Source organism: Apis florea, unplaced genomic scaffold (assembly GCF_048593485.1).
Source record: "Apis florea isolate Af1SG1 unplaced genomic scaffold, ASM4859348v1 contig_2293_pilon, whole genome shotgun sequence".
In the NCBI taxonomy this organism is placed as follows: Eukaryota; Metazoa; Arthropoda; class Insecta; order Hymenoptera; family Apidae; genus Apis; species Apis florea.
In genome coordinates, this window is record NW_028256554.1 from 1,596,511 (window position 1) to 1,616,979 (window position 20,469).

The 20,469-nt window shown below is 50.4% G+C and overlaps 1 protein-coding gene across 10 annotated transcripts in view; it reads left to right on the forward strand.

Annotated features, from left to right (window-relative positions):
• The first annotated feature begins 19,145 nt into the window (after nt 1-19,145).
• The window catches only part of Tmtc2 (Transmembrane O-mannosyltransferase targeting cadherins 2), a 119,092-nt gene continuing 117,768 nt past the window's right edge, over nt 19,146-20,469 (forward strand). For 7 of the 10 annotated variants that reach the window (XM_086903878.1, XM_086903881.1, XM_086903879.1 and 4 more), the window contains exon 1: nt 19,147-19,902. In XM_086903878.1, coding sequence (XP_086760004.1) covers nt 19,817-19,902 — 86 coding nt within the window. In that variant the 5' untranslated portion in view covers nt 19,147-19,816. Of the gene's footprint in view, nt 19,903-20,469 lie in introns of all 10 variants that reach the window. The other 3 variants (XM_086903877.1, XM_086903883.1, XM_086903880.1) reach the window with 1 other exon arrangement.

Here is a 20,469-nt window from a genome sequence, read left to right on the forward strand (position 1 = left end):
ATCTCCTTGCCTCCTCGCGTCTCGAGGTTCGCCTCGCCTCGCTCGAGGATCCGTCTAACGGACCGTGGCACGGTGGGGGTGGGGGCTGGGGGAGGGGGGAATGCGGGGGAATTCCAGCGAGGATAGAAGCGCATAGCGGCACGATAATAACCGAGCAAAGTCCATTATGACGCGTTTAAGGATTTACGCGGTGGGATTATCGATGGATGGGTGGAGGTGGAAAAATGATGATGGAACGTATCGAATCTTCCATCCGGAGATGCCCCGTCTCTCGCTTCCTTCTTTCGCCTCGTTCTCTTCATCTTTCTTCGTCTTTCTCTTCGACTCGCCATCCCCTCCCCCTCCGTCTCTCCCCTTATTCTCGCCTAGTGCTCGTGAAGGATTCGAAAGAGATTGAAAAAAAAAAATTTGCTTCCAGCTAAGAAGGTGCGTCAAGGGGAAAGGAGGGAGAGGGATCGAAAGGAAGTAAGGAAGAAGAGGAGTCGAGGATTGCAAAGGTGGTTCTACTTTCCCCAAAGATGGAACAACTTTAAAGGTAGGGGAGGTTTAATTTCAAGAGAGATGTAAAAAAAAAAAAAAAACTAGTCGCTCGCAACGGTTTATCACGATAGGAGCGTGGACGTTGTTCCCGGCTAATCTGCATTATAAAACACACTTGTTGGTGGCGCTGCAGCTGCGTCTAAAACGTAAATACAACGTAGCGCGCTGCACGTTGTACGGAGCGCATCCTCCGCAGCTCTTTAAAGCTAAGAATTCCGCTTTTATTCGCTTTTCAATCTCCTCTGATCGCTTTTTCGAAAAATCGAGCAAAAACGAGCGCTCGAGAGAAAATTCGAGCGATCCGTTCGACGGAATTAATTTAAAAAAAAAATCGGTGGACGTGTATGATAATCTGGACAGATTCGGGGCGGCCGAGTGCCACCACCTATCCGCGATATTTGCCGCGGATGTCGAGTATATATCGAGGGGATATCGAAAAATCGATATTTGACGGGGCGTATCGGCGCGTCCGCCGCCTCCATAAATCAAGCGGCAACCGAGCTTGCAAGCCGCGCTCGCCCAAATATCCACCCTTCTTCGTCTTCTCCCATCGTGAAACCCATGCCGCGGTGATTCGATCGGATCGAAGTTGTCAACGGGACGATCCTGTCCACAATCTCGGTATCTTCCGCTCCCTCCTTCCCCACCATCGTGGCCCGCAAAACGTCGACGAGGCTGCGTAGGCGACTCGTTCCTTTCGTCCAACGGATCCGGTCCAGATTCCAATTTAGATCGGTCGCGGTCGGTATCGGGTAAGATGTGGCTCGACGTCGGCCGGCCATCGTCGACCGCAGTGTCGTCGGGAAACTGGAACGGGAGGAAGGAGGGGGGAGGGGGGAGGGAGGGATCGTCAAGTCGATCGTGTATACAAATAAGCTGGCAGGGGAGGAAATTAAGGGGATCACAGGCGGGTCGAAATGCAGCGGGTCGATGGAAGGAAAATGGAGGGGATAAAATCGAGGGGACGATCCGCCCCCCGTCTTTTCCAACGATCGTGTTAGCACGCTCTACGCCTCGTGTTTCTCGCTTCGTACGCTCGCTTGGATTATTCCATCAAAGAAGATGAAAAATTTTCACGGACGCGTTACAAGGCGGGGTTTGCGCGGGGCGGGAGAATTATTATCGAGCGAGCGAGAGGCCGAGGGTAATTTGAGAGAAAGCATTTCACCCCGGCCAATCCTATCGCGCGTACGTCTCATCAGTCTGTTTATGGCGCGGGATGCGCAATATATCTTCCGGTTTAATCTCCCGCCTTTCTTGCATATCCTTTCTCCCCTCGCTCTTTGCCGGGGATTAATTTTTTTCTCGTCGCAACGATCGTGACCGGGGGCGAGACGAGACGGAATGACAGCGCTCATCTTTCCCTCGTCTCTCTCTCTCGCTCGCTCAACTCCCGTTTATTATCGGGACGTTCGAATACTCGTATAAATCGAAACGAATTATACGCGTAATAAAACGACGATCGTTAAAAATAATGAAAGGAGGCGCGGATAAAATATGGCGCGGTTGTGTACGTGGAGAAGACTGGAGAGAGAGAGAGAGAGGGAGGGGGGGAAAAAAATTCGGGCATCGACGAATAGGGCGAGTAGGAGGGTGTGTGTACGCCGTGAAAGGGAGGAGGAGAGCGGGAGAGGAATGGAAGAATGGACGATAGGACGCGAGCGATGGGAACGTAGAGAGGGATCGGACAGGTGGGGGCATAGCCGCGATATATCGTGGCTGAGCCTTTATTAAAACTGCTTTCGGTATTATTGCTTTCCGGGAACGTCGAGTCTCGAAAATGGCATTTCCGCGAGATAGGCCGTGGTCGTGTGCGCACCCCAAAAATATATATATATATCATATATATATATATATGATGCCCCTCGTCGTCGTCTCTCCGTCGCAGCCTGGCTATCACCCGCAATAAATATGCTCTTCACTTTGTACAAGTCGCTCGCGTGCTCTTATATTGCCCTCGCCTGGTTATTGCTTGCCGACCGAAACTGACTCGCCGCCCACTTTCGCCACACTTCCTCCTCCTCCTCCTCCTCCGCCACGGATCATCCGCCAAATCTGCATGCAACTGCGTGTTCCTCCCTTTCCTCTTCCATTTCATCTCTCTATTTTTCCACCACCTACGCGGAATAATCGAATAATCATCCCTCCCCTCCGTGTATTTTTCGCGCGATAACATTTAAAGAGCTGTTCTCCCTTATTTTTCCCGCGACCACTTTGTCCCCTCTGTCGAAATCCTCTCGTCGAAAATACGCGATTCTCACGTGTTTTTATTATATATTTCCGCGTTAAGCGTGTTTCAACGCGTTCGATTCGTTCGATCCTTGGTCGGGCGCATCCTTTCTCCTCATCCTCTTCCTCCTTCTCCCGGTTGATAGAGCCGGCGTCTTGACCCAGATTCGAGAGATTGCCGAGGATATCTGTTCGCTCATTGCCGGCTCCTCCTCCCCGCCCTCTCCCCCACCCGATATCGAGAAACCGCCAGAAATTCTGTCGACGTCGAACTTGTGCCACCACGAACGAAATCTTTCATATCCGATTATACGTGCGAGTATTTGTCGAGACAAAGTGGTCGGGTCTTCTCTCTCTCTCTCTCCCCCTCCCCCTTACTCTCAAGTTGTCTCGGTGAGAGGAAGCCGGGGAGGGGAGAAGAAACCCTTGGACCGTATGGAAAGCAACGGAACGACGATAGTAATAAAGGCGTCATGACAGTAATGGATGGTATTGACAACTCCCCTCCTTGCTCCTCTCCCCTTTCTAAGCAGTTCTAACTCTCTCTCGTCTTCTCCCCGCCCTCTCCTCGTTCGCTCCCTCTATCCAGCCCGTGTTAGAAAGCTCGGGTAACAGGGACCAAGCGGCGAATAGTCTTCTCCCTCCCCCTGTGGATCGTCTTGAACAATGCAAATTGATGCGGAATCGATACTAAGCGGTAGGTAGATAGGAGTTTCTAATAAGATTCTCTCTCGCTCGCGCGTGGCGGTTCGTTCGCGGATAACCCGTTTCTGACGAATGACACCCCTCCTCCTCCACCCGGTTGTTTCGGTAGGCGATCGAGGTTGTCGCCTTCATCGAGCATCGCACTCATCGAGCGTAGTGTTGTAAGGGCAGGTGTAAGGTATAGGGGAACTCGATGAACCGTAGTTACGCGAGTAAACGACCGTTATCTACACTCAGCGTACTCAGGGTTTAATTCGTGTAAGGGTGCGCGTGAACGAGAGAGAGAGAGAGGAGGAACAACAACGGCTTTTCCGGATAATAAGCTTTTTATTCTTCCGTGACGTTAGGTTTCATTGCATATCGAATAAGAAGGGAGGGGTGGATAAAAACGGCGGTAGGGCTTTTTCTCCCGTAGTTAGAGGTATCGGTGTCAAGTGGAATTCCAGTTTTTCGTGTTAAATCGGCCGGAACGGGAGTGACGGACGTTTAAAAAACTCGCGGAGACCAGAGAGGGAAGGATATCGTCCGGTATTTGCAAATTGACAGACGTCTCGCTTTCCATTTATAGGAGAATGCGACTGGCCGCCGGTTTACTACGCGAGAAGTTTCTACGCGAGAAACTACACCTCTCTATGTCGGGATTATTTGTAAAACGTACGTATATTCGATTTCGCGCGGAGGATAGGCACGGAATAATTTATAAACGCATTTCATGGTTGATCACGTCCCGTACGTCCACGATCTGTCGGTTAACTACGTATCGGGCGGCCACCCGATCTACCATCTAGGCGCGGACAGAGAGAGGGGGGGGTTGGCCGGGTTCCACGTAGAGTCCTCATTATTCGTAAATTATTTGCCGGCCGTCACGTTGGCCCGAGCGGGGAATTGGAATTGGTTGCCTCGCGACCGTGCAGGGTGCCGGATCGTAATAATATAGGAGATGTTCGTGTCCCATTCGCGTTACGCGCTCGTACACGCGAGACGAGTATTCGAATCGAACAGCCTTTCGAGAGAAAGAATCGTGGTTAAACGACTCGAAACGAGAGATCGATAGGGGATCCCTGGTTTTATCGTCTCGTCTTCGTTCGTTTCGCGTCAACACGAATTATCGAATAGCCAATGGAACGTATCTTGTTGTCTTCCTTTCGGAAAATGTGAGTTTGCTCGAAGGATCTTCGACACAGATTTCGACATCCCCCTGTAAGAAAAAGTTTCCTCGGGGAGAAGAAAGTCCTGTCCCGAAACAGGGACGAGTTCCATTCTCGAATCCGCGAATTGTTACCTCTCCTCGCCACTTGTTTATTCGCGACGATAACATCGACGACGTCGAATCTTCTCTCCGTCCTACGAGACGGAGGGGGTAGCATTAAAAATAACAACGCGACGGAGAAGTTGGCCGGGATTAAATCAACCTCTCTTTTTTTCCCCTCTCGCCATTGTCCCATACACAATCAATTCGCGACTCTTGCGCACGGCCCCCAATAATAAAGATAACGAACCGATAGGGGAATAATAAAGATAATGAAGGGGATACGCGTACGTATATATATATATATAGAAAGTCCATACGTACGTACGGGGGAATGGATCGACACTGGACAGTGGACACTGTTTGACTGCAGCAGAATTAATGACCTGCTACGCGTGTATGTATATATATATATATATACATATAGAGACAAAGGCAGGAGGTTCGGTAGTTGGGATCGACGATAGAGCCGGAGCCTGGCTAATTACCTGACGCACTCTCTCCACGGGGAAAGAGATTGCTGCTTGGCCGTACAACCGGACGACGACCGAGTTGTGTTGCCCGTCTCTCTGTTGTGTATACGTGTTTAATACACGCGTCGCACACGTGTACACGGCCGGCAATAATCGACGAGCGTTATATTTCAGTCGGTTGAATTGGATTCAACGAGTCGCGCACGCATCGTACCAAATTTGCAACCTATACTCTCGTCCCTCTCTCTCTGTCTCCTTCTCTACGTGTGTACGTATCGCGCTACCTCGCGTAATTATACTCGACGTCCGTGGGAGTCGTGCGAAGTTGGCCGCGTAGAGGGCGCAGAATCGAGCGTTAGCAGCTCGTAGGACGTGAACGTTTCAGCTGGCTAGGCTTATTTCGCGGTCGCCCCAACAGTCCCCGACCGGACGATGATGAATAGGTTAATTAAGCGTTTCTCTGGCTCTCGCGCTGGCTACCGGATATACATATAGACGAGAGTTCGTTAAATTTTCCTCCTCTCCCTCTTCTCGTCCCTCAAGTTAACAGCGTTGCGAACGACGCGTCTAATTGTACGCGACGTCCCTCGCCTTCGAATCGGCAGGAAATCGAATCAGCGCCGATTCAACGCTGCGCGTCTCCTCATCGAACGAGATTTTATATTTCAGACTTCGCGCAGGCGTTACATCCTAGAGAAGAAAATTGAAGAATAAAGATAGAAGAAGAAAAAAGAGGGGGGGGGGGGAAAAGAGGAGAGTTAAAGCCGCGTAACGAGCTGTTAAAAAAAGGAATATCGTAATAACCTTCCACTTTTGTCACGCGCTTTCACTAATAACGCGAGAAAGAAAGTCGAGCACGTGTCGAGCGGCAAAAGTTACAAAAGTTTTATAAACGGGCAAGTTGCGCAAGATCAAAGGAAGCGAGAGGAAGAGAGAGAGATGCGCCGATCGCGTCGCACTTACCACAACAAATTCCCTTCGAATTAATTAAAGCTACGCGAGCCGATATTCAAATTGGTTTTCTTCCGGAAAAGGAGCAATCGATGTCGCGATTATCACCGTACATATATATATATATAATATATTCGTTGTTTGAAACGTTCGTTTGAAATACACCCGATTTTCGGAAAACGGTATCGCAAAGAGAGCGGAGGCGGATGTTGTTTGGTCGGGAATCGGTCGGCTTAAGTAGCGTCTAGTTATCGCGGCTCAAAGGGAATATCGGAGGGGACGAGTTTCAGGTCGCTTAGAGGGAGTGTTTAAAGGGAGGGAGGACTCGAAACCGGTCGAGTTCAAAGAGAAATTTGACCGACGCCATTATTGTGGGGGCATAATGCCCCCTTTCCATCCCTCTCTCGGTTTCAACCAGCGGTGAAATTAAGACGCTCGGAGCAACCATAATCGCCACGTCTCGGGATCCCGGGTCACGTAGAGAAATCCGGCTAGCTAATTAGCCCTCGCCCTGGTCAATCAACGGCGGAGATTCGGTCTTGATTCGATCCTCGGAGCCTCGTTAGCACTTCCCTTTCTCCATTTCTGCACCGCGCCCTTGTGCCAACCCGTGTATACACCTGTATACATATACCTGTGCGTGTATGTGTGTGTGTTCCGCGTCATTTAATTGCGCCAAGCGAGAAGGATCTCGCAAGAGTGGAATTCTTTTCTACCTCGAGAGAGAGAGAGAGAGAGTACGTACGTCCTTCGAATGTGTCGTAATTGCGAGCTTCCGCGGAGGGAAGAGGAGGGAAGGAAGGAAAGCGGCGCGAGGAACGTGTCGTTTTAAAATGCATCCCCTTCTTTTTGAATATTAAGACAATCGCGGTGGACGACGCGTTAATTCTCTTCGCTGCCTCGAATTTTTTTCGACGCTTTTGAAAATTACGTCGGAAGAGGAGAGAAGGAAAAAGAAATTAGCGAGAGAGAGAGAGAGAGAGAGAAGATATCTAGGCCAAATTCTCCTTTCTCCGATCCGTGATTAGAGGGGAGTGGATTGAGGGGGGTCCGTGATGAGATTCGAGAGAGTATTTTCGGCGAGCAGGTGCGACCGCGTGGCATCGTTCCGCGACGCTTAACGCGTAATCCATTAGCCGAATTAATATCTGAGGCAAATTGCGTTTGTCGCGGTAGGCATTCGGATAACGCGAGGAGGAGGAGGAGGAGGAGGAGGAGGAGGAGGAAGGGGAGGACCGTTGTCAGCGCGCTATTACTAATTCAGAAGGCGGTGGCAGCGGCGCAACGTTATACGGTAGACGACGCATTCTGCATAGCGTATTCAACGGTACAATGGGCCGTGGATGCGAGTTTTGAAATATGAATATGAATACGAGAGCGCGAGTGCACGCCTCGTCGAATCGCGCCAACGAAGACAGCGAAGGCGGAGGGGGGAGGGGGAGGGGGTTGCCGATCGATGTCGTCCCTTTCTCTTCTTCTCGTCGCCCGTGTTACCCCAGTCATCCTCCTTTCTTCTCTCTTCCTCTCTCTTTTCTCCCCGTTTTGCGGAGAACACACACGTTACGACTCGACCTGATTTATGCGTTTTCGTTGAAAGCGATAGGCGAGGAGAAACTCGCGATTCCGATTCCTTTCAAGTTTTTCCCCGTGTTTCCCGTGATGGAACGTGGAAACGGTGTTACGATCTCGTAACGCTTCGTATCGGTCCCTTGCCTATCGATCCTTTTCTCCTCTTTTCATCCAACGATCCAATGATTTTCGTGTAAACGGCTTTTCTCTCTCTCTCTCTCTCTCTCTCTCTCTCTCTCTCTATCCCGAGAAAATTCCAATGACGCACGTCCCATTGGTTTTTTTCGTTCATTGAATGTAATTTTACGGGGTGTGGATCGAACCAGGGGAGGAGGAGGAGGAGGAGGTAGAGGAGGAGGTATCGGTGGCTGGTAAAAGGGCCGGCTATTTCCGATAATATGGATCGTCCTACTTTCGCGTGCGGCCATTAAATCTAATAAAAAAATCCCCCTCGTGGGGCGGAAGCAAGGTAAATTTCATGGAAGCTCCATTATGTTTGACCTGCCATTTTTCAAAAAAGCCTCAACGTAATATTCCCTCCCGATTATTCCTCCCCCTCTCTCTCCCAACCGACCGAGGAGATAGAGGGGGAAGGGGGGAGAGTTAAACAGTTCGCTCACCAGAGATAGAGAGAGAGAGATTCGAGAGGCGAGAGGCGTTTGCCAATTCGGCCAAAACTTCGACCGCTGGAAAATCGTTCGACGCGGAAAAATTCACTGGCTCCGCATTGCTTCCTCCTCCCTCCCCCCTCCCCTCCCGCCCATCTTCTGCCGAAACCGACTCTCGGTTAATTTGACGCGCGATGCGTCGCGGCGATCCACGGCACATTTGGCCTCGAGGGTGCACGATACTCGCCGCCTTTCTTGGACGAGAGAGGCTGGCCTCCCCCTCCCCCTCGGCAAGATGCTGCCGCCGGCAAGCATAACCGGTAACGTATTACCACTTCTGCTCGGTTGAGCGCATTTAGATCGCCTATTTGGCAACGCGGCCGAATAACTTTCCTCGTGCACGAATGTGCGCACGAATCAAGCGCGAATATCCGCGCCAACGGCGGCGAGTTACGGGGGGATGGAACACGGATAACGAGGGTTGTGCACACACGCGCGGGGTGGAGAAGAGGGATGGCTTGACCAAGCCTGCGCGATAAAACTTCGGGCCCGTTCGCGCGTGAATTATTCCCCCCCCCCCCCTCCGGCAGCCGCTGCTGCGACCCGCGACCGCCGACCGCAATTACGAATTACACGTGCGCGGTTGTTTCCATGGTCGGCCTCGGGGGTGTAGGGGGTGTAGGGGGCGATATTCGAGAATAGTTTCGCCCGATCGAGAGCGAGACCGGTCTCCTTTCTTCTCGATCCCGCGCTAATTTTCCACCCCGATAGCTTCTCCCCTTTGGAATAATAATAATAATAATAATAATAATCCCTGGAAATCCACCGAATACTCGTTTCCTTTCGTAGAGAGATATCGCGGTGAATAAACCAAACGTTTATCTCTTGTCCATTCGATATATATGTATATTCCTACGATTCTCTAATTTCCCCGTTTGAAAAAGCTTAAACAATTCCGTTTGCCCACATTTGATCTATCCACTACTATATATCTATCCACCAACACTTTTCTAATACGAGGCCGCGATGTGGCGGATGGCGATAAGCGAGCAGGTTCGAGAGGGAGCCACCAGCTTCGTCCAATCGCATTACATTCCCATTTTCCGCGTAACGCGGCTGTGGCCGAGTTCCTCCCCTGGGGAAAAATCCCATTTCAATATTTCACGGCTTACGCCGTATCGCTCGTCGCGGCGTGTCGTTAACACGGGAGACGCGAGGCGGCAGCGAGATGACGGACGCCTTTTGCCACGGATACAGAGGGGGGGGGGGAGAGGAAACCGCAGATGCAGCGGGCGTAGGCCTAGCCGGATTACCAAGCTGGCCATGCCTCACCGCATGCCAAAAGTCCGTGTACCCGATATCGTTCGGCCCAATTACCTCGATGCCTCGCCCCATAATGGACCTATTACGAAGTTGCCTTGTCACCTCCGTAATCCGATTAATATTATTAACGGCCCTCCCAACCATCCTTATCCACCGTTCTCCGCATATCCTGCATTTTCTTTTCCACCTCCCTCTCTCTCTCTCTCTCCCTTCGACTACTCTATTAGATCTAACGTAAACGAAGGAACGTCATCGGTCGGAACTTAAATAATTAATTAGAGCGGACAGTAGAGCTCGTGTTTCCAACGTGTTTTTCGACGAAATTAACGCGTCTTTGGAAGAGAGAGAGAGAGAGAGAAGGGACACGGTCCAAGAATTCGAGCTTTATTACCGAAATAATCGTAGAAACGTAAGTACGAGGTATTAACAGGAGAATGGTATTCCTCTCCTCCCAATACACCGACTCGAATTATCCTTGCCCGAGGTATTCGACGTATTCGTGGCGCGCGCTCGCCCCCTCCTCCTTCACACACGTACGTCGTCGTATCGAGGGAGGCGTCGTTGTCGCCCTTCCAAAAGAAATCCGCCCAACTCGCGTAATAAAGGGGCCGCGATTTTTCACGCGCCGGCTGCTCCAGATGTCATCGCGTATTCCTTCGTATTCCGGCCAACGGTGGCCAATGACTCGAAACTCGGCCCGATACTTGGCCGAAAGGGACAAAGGGAAAAATCGAGGGTGGGTCGAGACGCGGCACGTACGAGGCGCTACGTGGCTCGGATACGTTAGCCGCGCAACGATCGAAGAATCGGGGGGAGGCTAACGTTGAGGGTCGGGCACGGACGGAACGTTACTTAAACTCGTGTTCCATTCCGGCCGAAGTCCGGTTAAATCTCATCGATGCGCGATCTCTCGATCGTGCGATATCGTTGGTGGCTGTTGTTCTCGGATCGTCGTCAACCGCGGCTATATTTCGAGGGGAGGGAGGGAACGAATGATGCATCGCGACAGGACGAATATCGGTTATTATCCAGACACGACAGCCTCATTTGCGCCGAGTGGTTCCGTATTGCGCCACTCGATCTTGGGATCGGTATGCATGGACGCTAATGGGGCGAAGGATCTCACCATCCCTGACACGTCGTTGCCCAGGGATGGTGAAGAGAAAGAGGCGCGCTCTCTCCAAGGGGGGGGGGACACGTTAAAGGGATAAATAGACGCAGTTTCCATCACCATCCTCCTCCCGTCCCTGCCGATGTCAGTTGGACGGATGGACACGCGGCAAATGCGATGAAGGGGAGGGGGAAACATTTACATAATTGTTAATTACGCTTGAAATTTCGAGGGTGGTGGTAGTGGTAGTAGTAGTAGTATGATTTCGATTCGAATTTCACCGGCAGATTTATTTTTTTCCTTTTTTTTCCCCCCTCCTCCAATTTACCGCGTGACGTTTACAACTGTCCGTCGAATGACGTTCGCGCTGCAATTCGGATAATTCTCTCGGTGCTTCGTTCGCGAATTTTCCCGATAAAATCGGAGAATCTCCCTCTGTCTCTCTTTCTCCCTCCGTCTCTTTTTCTTCGTCGAAAAGACGAAGGGGGACGATTTCGAAACATTTTCAAGATCACCACCACACTCGGGAAAAATATTTCCCGGCGTAACGAATCCACGCTTTGTATTCCGCCACACTTGGCCGCACCTTCCACTCGTTAACGCGTTCGTCGGCCAGCGTGATTTCGTTCAGTTCCTCGCGAAATGGGACTCGAATGTTGTGTGGCCGTAAGAACTGGCCGTAAAATTTAGTTGGGATATATTTATATATATATCAGTTCTTAGTTTTCATTAAAACGAATTCTGTAATACCGATTTCTGAATTAGTTTGTTTTCTACTTCTTGATCCGAGTATAAGTCTCTAATTGGCAATTTCAACTCGGTTCTATATTATCGATGGTAATAACACCCTCCTATGTTACCATATATACAATTTTAGATTCAAAATTGCATAAAAATGCAGAGTGACACGCTAACGAATCATACTTGCCCCTCTTCTCCGTTTCTATTATCCTTAAATTTCAAATTAACTCTTTGCATTCATATATTCGCTCATATATAATCGCTCTCCTATATTTTATTATCATATACATAATACAACATTCTGGAGGGTTCTTCTTACTAGATCGATAACCTTCTTAAATACAAATGTAAATGGTTAAAATCTTATTTCTCTCGAAGAAAAAAGCATGGCGACGAAGAGATACGTTCTCGGTCCAAGAAGAGAAAACTTTCGCTCGTATTATTCCGTCGTGTCTGAGGGTCGCGCGATTCGTCACGGTCTACTTTCCCGTGCGCGATGTTGCTCGCGTTGCGCCTCCGTGGAAAGGAGCGCAACTGGTTAACGAGCGAGCGAGGGTAAGGTGAGTCGGCGTAATCGAATAGTGGATTGAAATGACATCCGCCACTTACGAGTAACTCGACGAGCAACGCGTACACAACGTGTGCAACGTGGCCACGCGCTATCTGGAGCGTGTAGAGAATAGTACGGTAGACACGTTCGCCATTATCGGGCCACCTCGTCGCGCCTAAGAAACGGCGGAGGGGGCCGAGAGTATCGAATTTTCTAAGCAGAACCGCCTCTACAACTAGAAACAGGATATCGCATCGTTCGTCTAACGTTATGACGAATCTCTCTCTCTCTCTCTCTCTCTCGCGGTCGATAGAATTTCAGTGAAACCCGAACGACCGTAATATACCCTTCTCCCCGCTTCCCGAAATCCGACGAGAACGAAACAATTTCAATTTTCCACGCTGCTCGTATGCACGACGAGAACACGTTCCCAAAGCTGGAAGAAGAATGAGCCTAGATTATCCGTTATGTTAATTGTCCCGTGCAAAGGAACGATTCTCGAAGGGAAAGGTTAATCGAAGAAAGTCGTCGAATGAATCTATGCGCGAATCTATCCTCTTCCAGCCAAGTTTTGTTGGACGAAACGAGAGAAACTATTATTACGAGCAATAGAGTTCTCTCTCTCTCTCTCTCTCTCTCTCTTCGTTACGCGTCTTTATTTTCATTCTTGGTCCGTTAAACTTGTCGGATGACCGAGAGAAGTCGAGATAAGTCATATTTAAATGGGAATATAGAGTGGTTATCGGTGATTCCAGAAATAGAGGAATGGAATTTTTCACGAGTCGAAGCTTTTTTCTTTTTTTTCATTTTTTTTTTTTGTTTAGCGCGAAACGAGTATTTTATCCGCGTGATTCTTTCACGGGGAAACGTTAGGGTAGGAGGAGGGGAAGATATGACTTTTTACGACTGCAACAGCGATGGAAAGGTGGAGACGCAACGACAGATGGTGCTCAACAAGTCGAGCCGGTGCATCCCTCTCTCACCCTCTCCGCCATTCTCCTTCCACGTTTATCTTACAGCCTTACAGAGTCCATCGTGTCCTCCTTTCCTTCATTTCGTCGCTCGTTTCACTTCGAGAATATACGTAATAACACGCCGTGTTTATTCAGTGGAATTTGTTACGTTTATTACGCAATTTCTCGCTTTCCAAATAAATTGTTTAATTAGAGCGAGCAGACACACTCGTAGTAGGGGGAACGCTTCGACATTCCCCCTCTTCCCCCGGCCTTTTTTCCCCCCTCGCCGTACACAGGGAAACGAGAGAATAATTTTCCTTTCTTTTTCGCCTGCTACGACATTATTCGTTAATTCTCCCTTCTTCTTCTTCTTCTTCTTCTTCTTCTTCTTCTTCGAGAAGGGAAGAAGCAGGCAATGTTAATTCCCGAGCAAAAGCGTTGTCTTAGAAATTTAATCAAACGAGAACTCTGTCTGTTGACCGCGTGGGCACGGGTCAGAAGGGAATTGTCTTTGAGAGAGAGAGAGAGAGAGAGCTTTTTCCTTCGAACTCTCCCCTCCTCCATTGCCAAGTGTCCAACTTTTGTGTCGTCGCTTTCGGCTTGTACACTGGTGGGAAGAACCAGGCCAGAATGTGTGTGTGTGTGTGTGTGCACGAGGCAAGAAGAAAGCCACGAAGCCGGTTCTTCCTCCTCCTCCCGTTAAGAGATGGTTTTCCTTTGGCGGGCACATTTGCATCCAACTTTGTTACACTCGAACGACAAAGACGACGTACACCGCGAAGACAAGCAGTCGCAGATGGCCGAAACTTTGCTGCTCGTAGATACGAACAAAGGAAGGAGGGCGGCAAAGGAAGGGGGGAACGGTTTAATCGGCCACCTTCTCTCGCGACCAACCCTTACGTATCACAACCCTTTTGCTCCGGTTATCCGTCGGCCGACGAACAATACCTCGATGGAAACCGACCCATCTCCTCTCCTCTCCCCAATCCCTTACTTTCACCCCTTTCTCCTTTTCTCCTCCCTTCCAGACGCGTGCACACAGAGAGTGAGAGAGAGAGAGGAACGGTCGATGCGCAAAGCCCACAGTTTCCCCTTTCGAGTATCACTTGCCCGGTCGACGAGTTTCGAAGCCAGGGACGAGCGTGTTGTAGAATTTTCGACCGGCGGAATCGTTTCTCGAGAATCGTTTCGCGCTGTAATCGCGTGTTGTCCAGCCGGGGTTACATAATTGGAAAACTTTTCCAACGATCAGTTTTTCTTTCGTTTATCCGCTCCTTCCGGTATTTCTCGTCTCGTACGAAACGAAATTGCGGAACACGATCGGCCGGTGAATCGCTAATCGACGGACGCAATATCGTCGGAATAGCGAGCATCGGCGGATGTTGGTGGCGGTTGGATACAGGAAATAAATTTTCGCTCGTTCAATTAATTAAATTTCGCCGGGAAATTAATTAACCTTTTCGCCGGTAATGAAGCCGGTTTTGCCGGCCGCAGCCCTTTGATAACTCGATGAATTTTCAAAGGTATCGAGGATGGATTAGCCGGATTTCTCTAGCCGGATTTTTCCGATTCATCGATGAAAAAGTACATTACCACTAGCCCCGTTTCGTTCAAGATTTAATCTTTATTAACGACCGATATTTCCACGATTTTTCAACCGTTGACAACCTTTCTCGACCTAGCCTCCTTTGGATCGCCTCCTCCTTCCTCGTGGAAATCAAAGGGCCTCGTATTCCATCTCCGTATTGCTTAATTTCCTCCGCTCGAACAAGGTCGAAATATTTAAATCCATCGTTGTTGGGTCGCAGAAAAGGTGGAATTGGAGATCGATAAGTGGCGCGTAGCCTTTATCGGTTGGAATTCGAAAAAGAAGGGAAGAAAGAAGGGAAGAAAGAGGGGAAAAAAATCCATCCAGTCATAGGCGAAAATAGGTCTCCGCAAATAACCCCTTTGATTCGCACTTTATTGTTCGCGTCCCACTTCTTACCATTGTTCTTGGTCGGCGGCCTCCTTCGCTATTCGGTTACCCGGCCGAGGAATCGGATGAATCGCGCCACAGCCGCCGGTCTTTTCAATAATTCTCGCCTAAATTAACAATACAAACGAAATTTGCTGGTGATTGCAAAGCGATATATATATATACATACCTTTTTCTCGAATTCGTCGCCTGTCAGATTTTACTTATAACCACGTTCGTCGGATCCGCGCCAATAAATTATCGGCCAATTATCGCCCGATCAACCGACATCACCCGTGTTAATTCCCCGACAAATTCGTCCTTGTTGTTATTCGACGATAGCGACGCTATCTCGCGCGTTCCAACCGGTCGATCGAATTATTTAACTCGTAGTCGCGGAAGGAAGAGCGGCGGGGACCTGTTGTCGACCCCCTCGAAACACGCAAATTGGAAACGTGAGGTGAAAGTAGAAGGATCCGCTCTTTGTTTCCCCCGCGCGATTTCGTGTCGTCCATTCGACGTGTCATTTTTCGATCCTGGCTAATTTGCTTCCTGATCTTCCGCGTTCCACGTGGAAAAATAAATAGAGAAACGGAGAAATAATAACGTATGTAGCAGGTACGATAAAATTACGGATCCCACGTCGGAAACGCACCTGTCGAAAGTGCGAATCGGGGCCCGTTCCGAACGAGATCGTCTCGATTCGAAAGCGGAAAACCCTTGCGGTGGAAAGGTGCGCGGTGTCAGCTCTCTCGAGCAGAGGGAGACTGGGGAGGGGGAGAGGGAGCCTGGAGTGGATTTCACCGCGCCGTGTTGAACCTACTCTCGATACCGGTTGTTAACAACATTCGGCCTGTAGTTACAACGGCGTCCGAGCGTTATACACAGCGGGACGGATCGGGGGAGGACCGTTCCGGCAACAGCGTGCTCGAATAATGGCGTTGAATTTTCCGCGCTCGTACAGCCCCGCGGCACGGATATCGGAAAAATCTCGGCAACGCGGTAACGCGCCGAGTTTCGATAGCGAGTCCCCCCTCCCCCGTTCCCATTCCCCCTTTTTCCCCAACGTCGAAAATGCGCGCGTGTCGATCGATAATCACTATCCGGTTGATACCGGTTACCGGCCAATCTTTTTTTGGCCTCCCTCCTCGCCTATTCGCCGATTAAAACGCGACACCTATGTAATAGCCATCAATCGGAGAGAGACATACATGTATATGTAAACAGAGAGAGAGAGAGAGAGGGGGGGGGGGGATTTCGATCGTTTGCTCAAAGACGGGTATTTATCTGGAAGGCCGAAATAATATTTACGAGATTGTCCCCGTATCGAGCCGTTTATAGAATTTTATTCAGAAATCACGGTCTCTATTGTTCGGTGAAACTCGCTTGTCAAATTGTATTTCGACGCGCTCGGATTCCCGCCCCGTGTTTCTCTCTGTCTCTTGTTCTTTTTTTTTTTTATTTTTCCTCCTCCCCCCCCCTCTCTTTTTTTCATCCCGACGCGACCGTTCCGTCGACCGCGCGCCATTTTCCACGGATCACCACCCCCGTGACTCGTCGATCATCGAAAAAATTGAAAAGATTCGCGATTCACCCGCGAAATATCATTTGGAGCGAGGAATTCGACGTTAATTCTCGAGTCGTCCCCCGTGGAAAGTCGTTATCAATTTCCCGCGTACGAAATTTCGCGCGGCGATGATGCTAAAAAGAGAAAAGGAGGGAAAGTAAGTAACAGGTAGGATTTTATGGTCGAGCGGCCGTTTCTCTTCTTCTTTTTTTCCTTTCTCTATTATTTACTCTTTCCCCTCGTTGCCCAAGCGCGACCTAGATATTCCGACGAGCGCGCGAACACCCTCCTCGCATCAGAATTAATTTCCTCCCAATGAAATCGCGGTGTTCAATTTCCAACGAGATTCGTTCCTCCACACTGTTCTCGCGTATCGATATTACGAACCGGGAACAAAGTTGCGTGTGTAAAAACGAAGTTGACTCGTGTCGATCTTCTTCTAATTCCGTTCTTGGAAAGTTTAGCAACGGCTGCGTACAATTTTAATAACCAAGAGCGAGAGACAAAAGTGTACGCGTGCGTGTTTTCTTCCCTCCCCTTTCGTTAAGTTTTTTAATCCGGCCGGGGAGAAAAAAAGCTTTTTGTACCTCTGACAGTTTTTAAGCCAGCCGTTAGAGGCGTGAAACTCTCGAGGGCGGGTTTCATCTCCTGAACTCGAGCCCCCGAGGGTGGTGGCAAAAACCTCCTGTCCTTTAAACTTCGTCATCTCTCCGCCACCTACTTTCCCGTTCGAATCCGCATCGAACGGAGGAAGAAAAACCGCTCGTCCGCCGGACCGGGCCAACCTCTCTAACTAAACCGAAACGAACGCTCGAGGATCGATCGATATCGACGTGCTTTCGAAATCGAGAAAGAGAGAAACGAGAGGGCTGATACCTCGCGCGGCAACGACACGGGTGTGCGGCACGCTTCTGACTCGCTTTCTGCGGACCGAGAAGTTCGTGTGGCTTCGATTCGAGAAGGGCGCATGCCCGTTGATCACTTCGCACGATAATTCGCAACGAGGCGCGTTACAACCGAGCCTGTCCGGGAGGATCGCGTGGTTGCCGTATCTCTACTCCTCCTCCTTCTCCCCCCTCCGCCCATGTCCAGCTGCCAGCATCGGGTACAACGTGGCGCCCGCGGAGTGCCCGCATTAGCCCATTATCTTAATCTGCCGCCGCGTGGGACAAATAACAGGCTAGCCTTGCGCGCATCAGCTCCCCCCACGTTTACATCGCTGCGGAAAGTAGCGTATCTTTTTCTCTTTCCTTTCTTCCTTCCCAAACAGAGAAACGTTTCTTCCTTTCACACACACACACACACGTCTTCTCCACGTTACGTAATTCGATCGTGTGGATGCGATGATTCGAAGAGCGGGTGATCTTGGTGCACGGTGACTCGCGCGAGGAAGGTCGACGGGTGGTGTGGCGTGTTGGAATGGTGTGCACGTGTGCAGCGTAATATACGTCGCCTCATAGACTCGACCCTTCCCTTCCTCCGTATATAATCGTCCGGCGGTGGCCATTTCGTGCGCGGAATTGTTTACTCGTGCTTCGTTCCGGCCTCCCCTCCCTCTTCTGCGTCGATTCTCGATCGACTCTCGTCGCTTTACGGGGTGGCGGTTGAGTAGCCCGACAGAGTCCTCGGCTGATTAGAGGTTCCGTCGTGATTGCGTTTTTCCCCTCCCCCTTTCTTCTCCTTTTTTTTCCCCCCTCTGCCTTTCGCCTCGACACCCGTTTAATATTAATCGCGGATCGATTCGAGGCTCGTGTTTAACGTTAATTTGTCCCCGGGTTATTTATTAAACGGTAAAAGGGGGAACGGATCGTGCATAAGCGCGATGAAAATTTCAAGGGAGAGGCGATGAAATTATATATCGCGTTTTTCCCCGTTGCGCTATATATTTTCGAAACGAAACGACGCGTTATTTCGACGACCAAAACGACGACACGTTCGGTTAATCGAAAATTCCGCGAGGATGTATCCACGAGAAGGAGATATATATATATATATATATATACACGCGCAATCGCGACTAAGCATCGCAGCAACCGGCATGCACCGTTGAAACAATACTCGTGACGAATATACGCTTCACGCAGCCCCTTGCGCGCAATTAATTATCCGCTATAGCGATTAATCGTGGCAATTGGAGCGAGAACGGTCGTAATTGTAATCGTCGAAAGGACCGTCTCCCCGTTTAATACGATCAAACATCGGAACAAAATCTTCCTCTTCGACACACCTGTTGTCTCTCGCTTATTATTATTCTCAGTATTATTATTACCATCATCATCGTCATCCTCGATCGAGGAGACACGTGGCCGGGATCCAAGGTGCACGCGTTCTCGAAAGGGGTGGCGATCGGTCACCTGTAGTCGGGGAGGGGGGGGGGGGGAGCTTTTGCGGTTAATCCAGTCCGTTTGGTCGCGGTCGGACTCGCGGCCTGCTGCCGCTCGTAGACGAGGAGGCAAGCTCGCTCGAAAGCGCGCGGAGAGAGAGAGAGAGAGAGAGAAGGAGCAGGAAGCGTATCGAAGGTGGAGGAGAGGAGAGAAGAGTCGGAGAAGCGGGCAAGCGCAAGCGCCCGTCCGATCGATGCCCGTCTCCCGCTCGTATAAAGCTCTCGTCCTCGGGGGGCGCGCGACAGTTGGTGTTCCGCGTTCGGAACATGCGCCGCGTCGCGAGTCCATCGTTTCCCGGAACAAACGTTTCGTGTCGCCGCTCGAGGATAAACGGTCGGCCGAAACGACGCCACCGATCCTCTTAACCCTTCGTTCCGATTCGGTTTCGCGTGGAGGAAGGAAGGCGCGTGTGTTTCGTTTCTCTCACTTTCGAGAGATCGGTTTCGACTCGATCGGTTCCGTTTTTTGGCCAAGTGTCGTCGCAGTGTCGAAACGCGAGTGGGTGAAGCAAGTGTTGGATCGTGGAGACGATCCCTCCGCGTTCCCCGGATGTCCGGGGGCATCGGTGGACCGTCTGACGTCACGGATCAGGACCGGTTGGAAGGTCGAATCGAGGTCGACGAGGAGGCCGGCGCTGGTTGATCGCTGGCTCCCTTCTCGCGACGTGTCACCGACATTCGTCCCGGGCGAGATACGAGATCCGGGCAGGCGTCAGAGCGGCGGTCGCTGGACCGTCCGGCGGACGTCTCGACCGCCGTACGGCGAGGCAGGAGGTGGAGAAGGAGGGGCTGTGGAGGAGGAGGAGGAAGGCCCGCGGACGTGCAACAAGTTAAGAGGCAGCAGCAGCCGCCGCTACTACCGTCGACATCGCTGCCGTCGCCACCGTCCTCGCCACGATGTGACATGGATATCCTAGCCGTAGCCTGCGCCCTCGTCGCCACGGCCCTCTATTGCAACACCCTGCAAGCGGGTTTCGTCTACGATGATCGGTGAGCTCGTCATATCATTCCGCGTCTCTTACGCCACGATCGCGACTCCAACGAAAAGGATACGCGTTTCGGGTGTATATATATATATATATCTACGTATACGCGGCATCGTTAATATATCGAAATTACGAAAGAGTGATTTCGATTTGCACGGATTTCAAATTGATCATCGCGTAATATCGCGCTGCTAGGCTGGTTAATGGGGACGATAATGATACGATATTTATCGGCGCGTAGAGGCAATAGACGGTAAATGTAGAGTGTAACTGCAAATAAGCTCAAATACGATGAATAAAGGACAAGTTGCAGCTGGATAAGCTGATTTACGAGCTACCGCGATTCGCGTTCCGATTTCATTTAATCCGATTCCATTCCGGTTTAGTTAATCAGATATTACTACTAATTACGCTAACGATGGCCGAAGCGAATCATCGACACCGCTCCATACTTTTTTCCTTTACTTTTTTTTCTTTCCCTCACGCGCGCTTCCCACCGACGAAAATTCCCACGAGAATGAAAGACGCGCGGAAAAACGGGGGAGGGGGGGGGGAAGGGGAACACGATCGA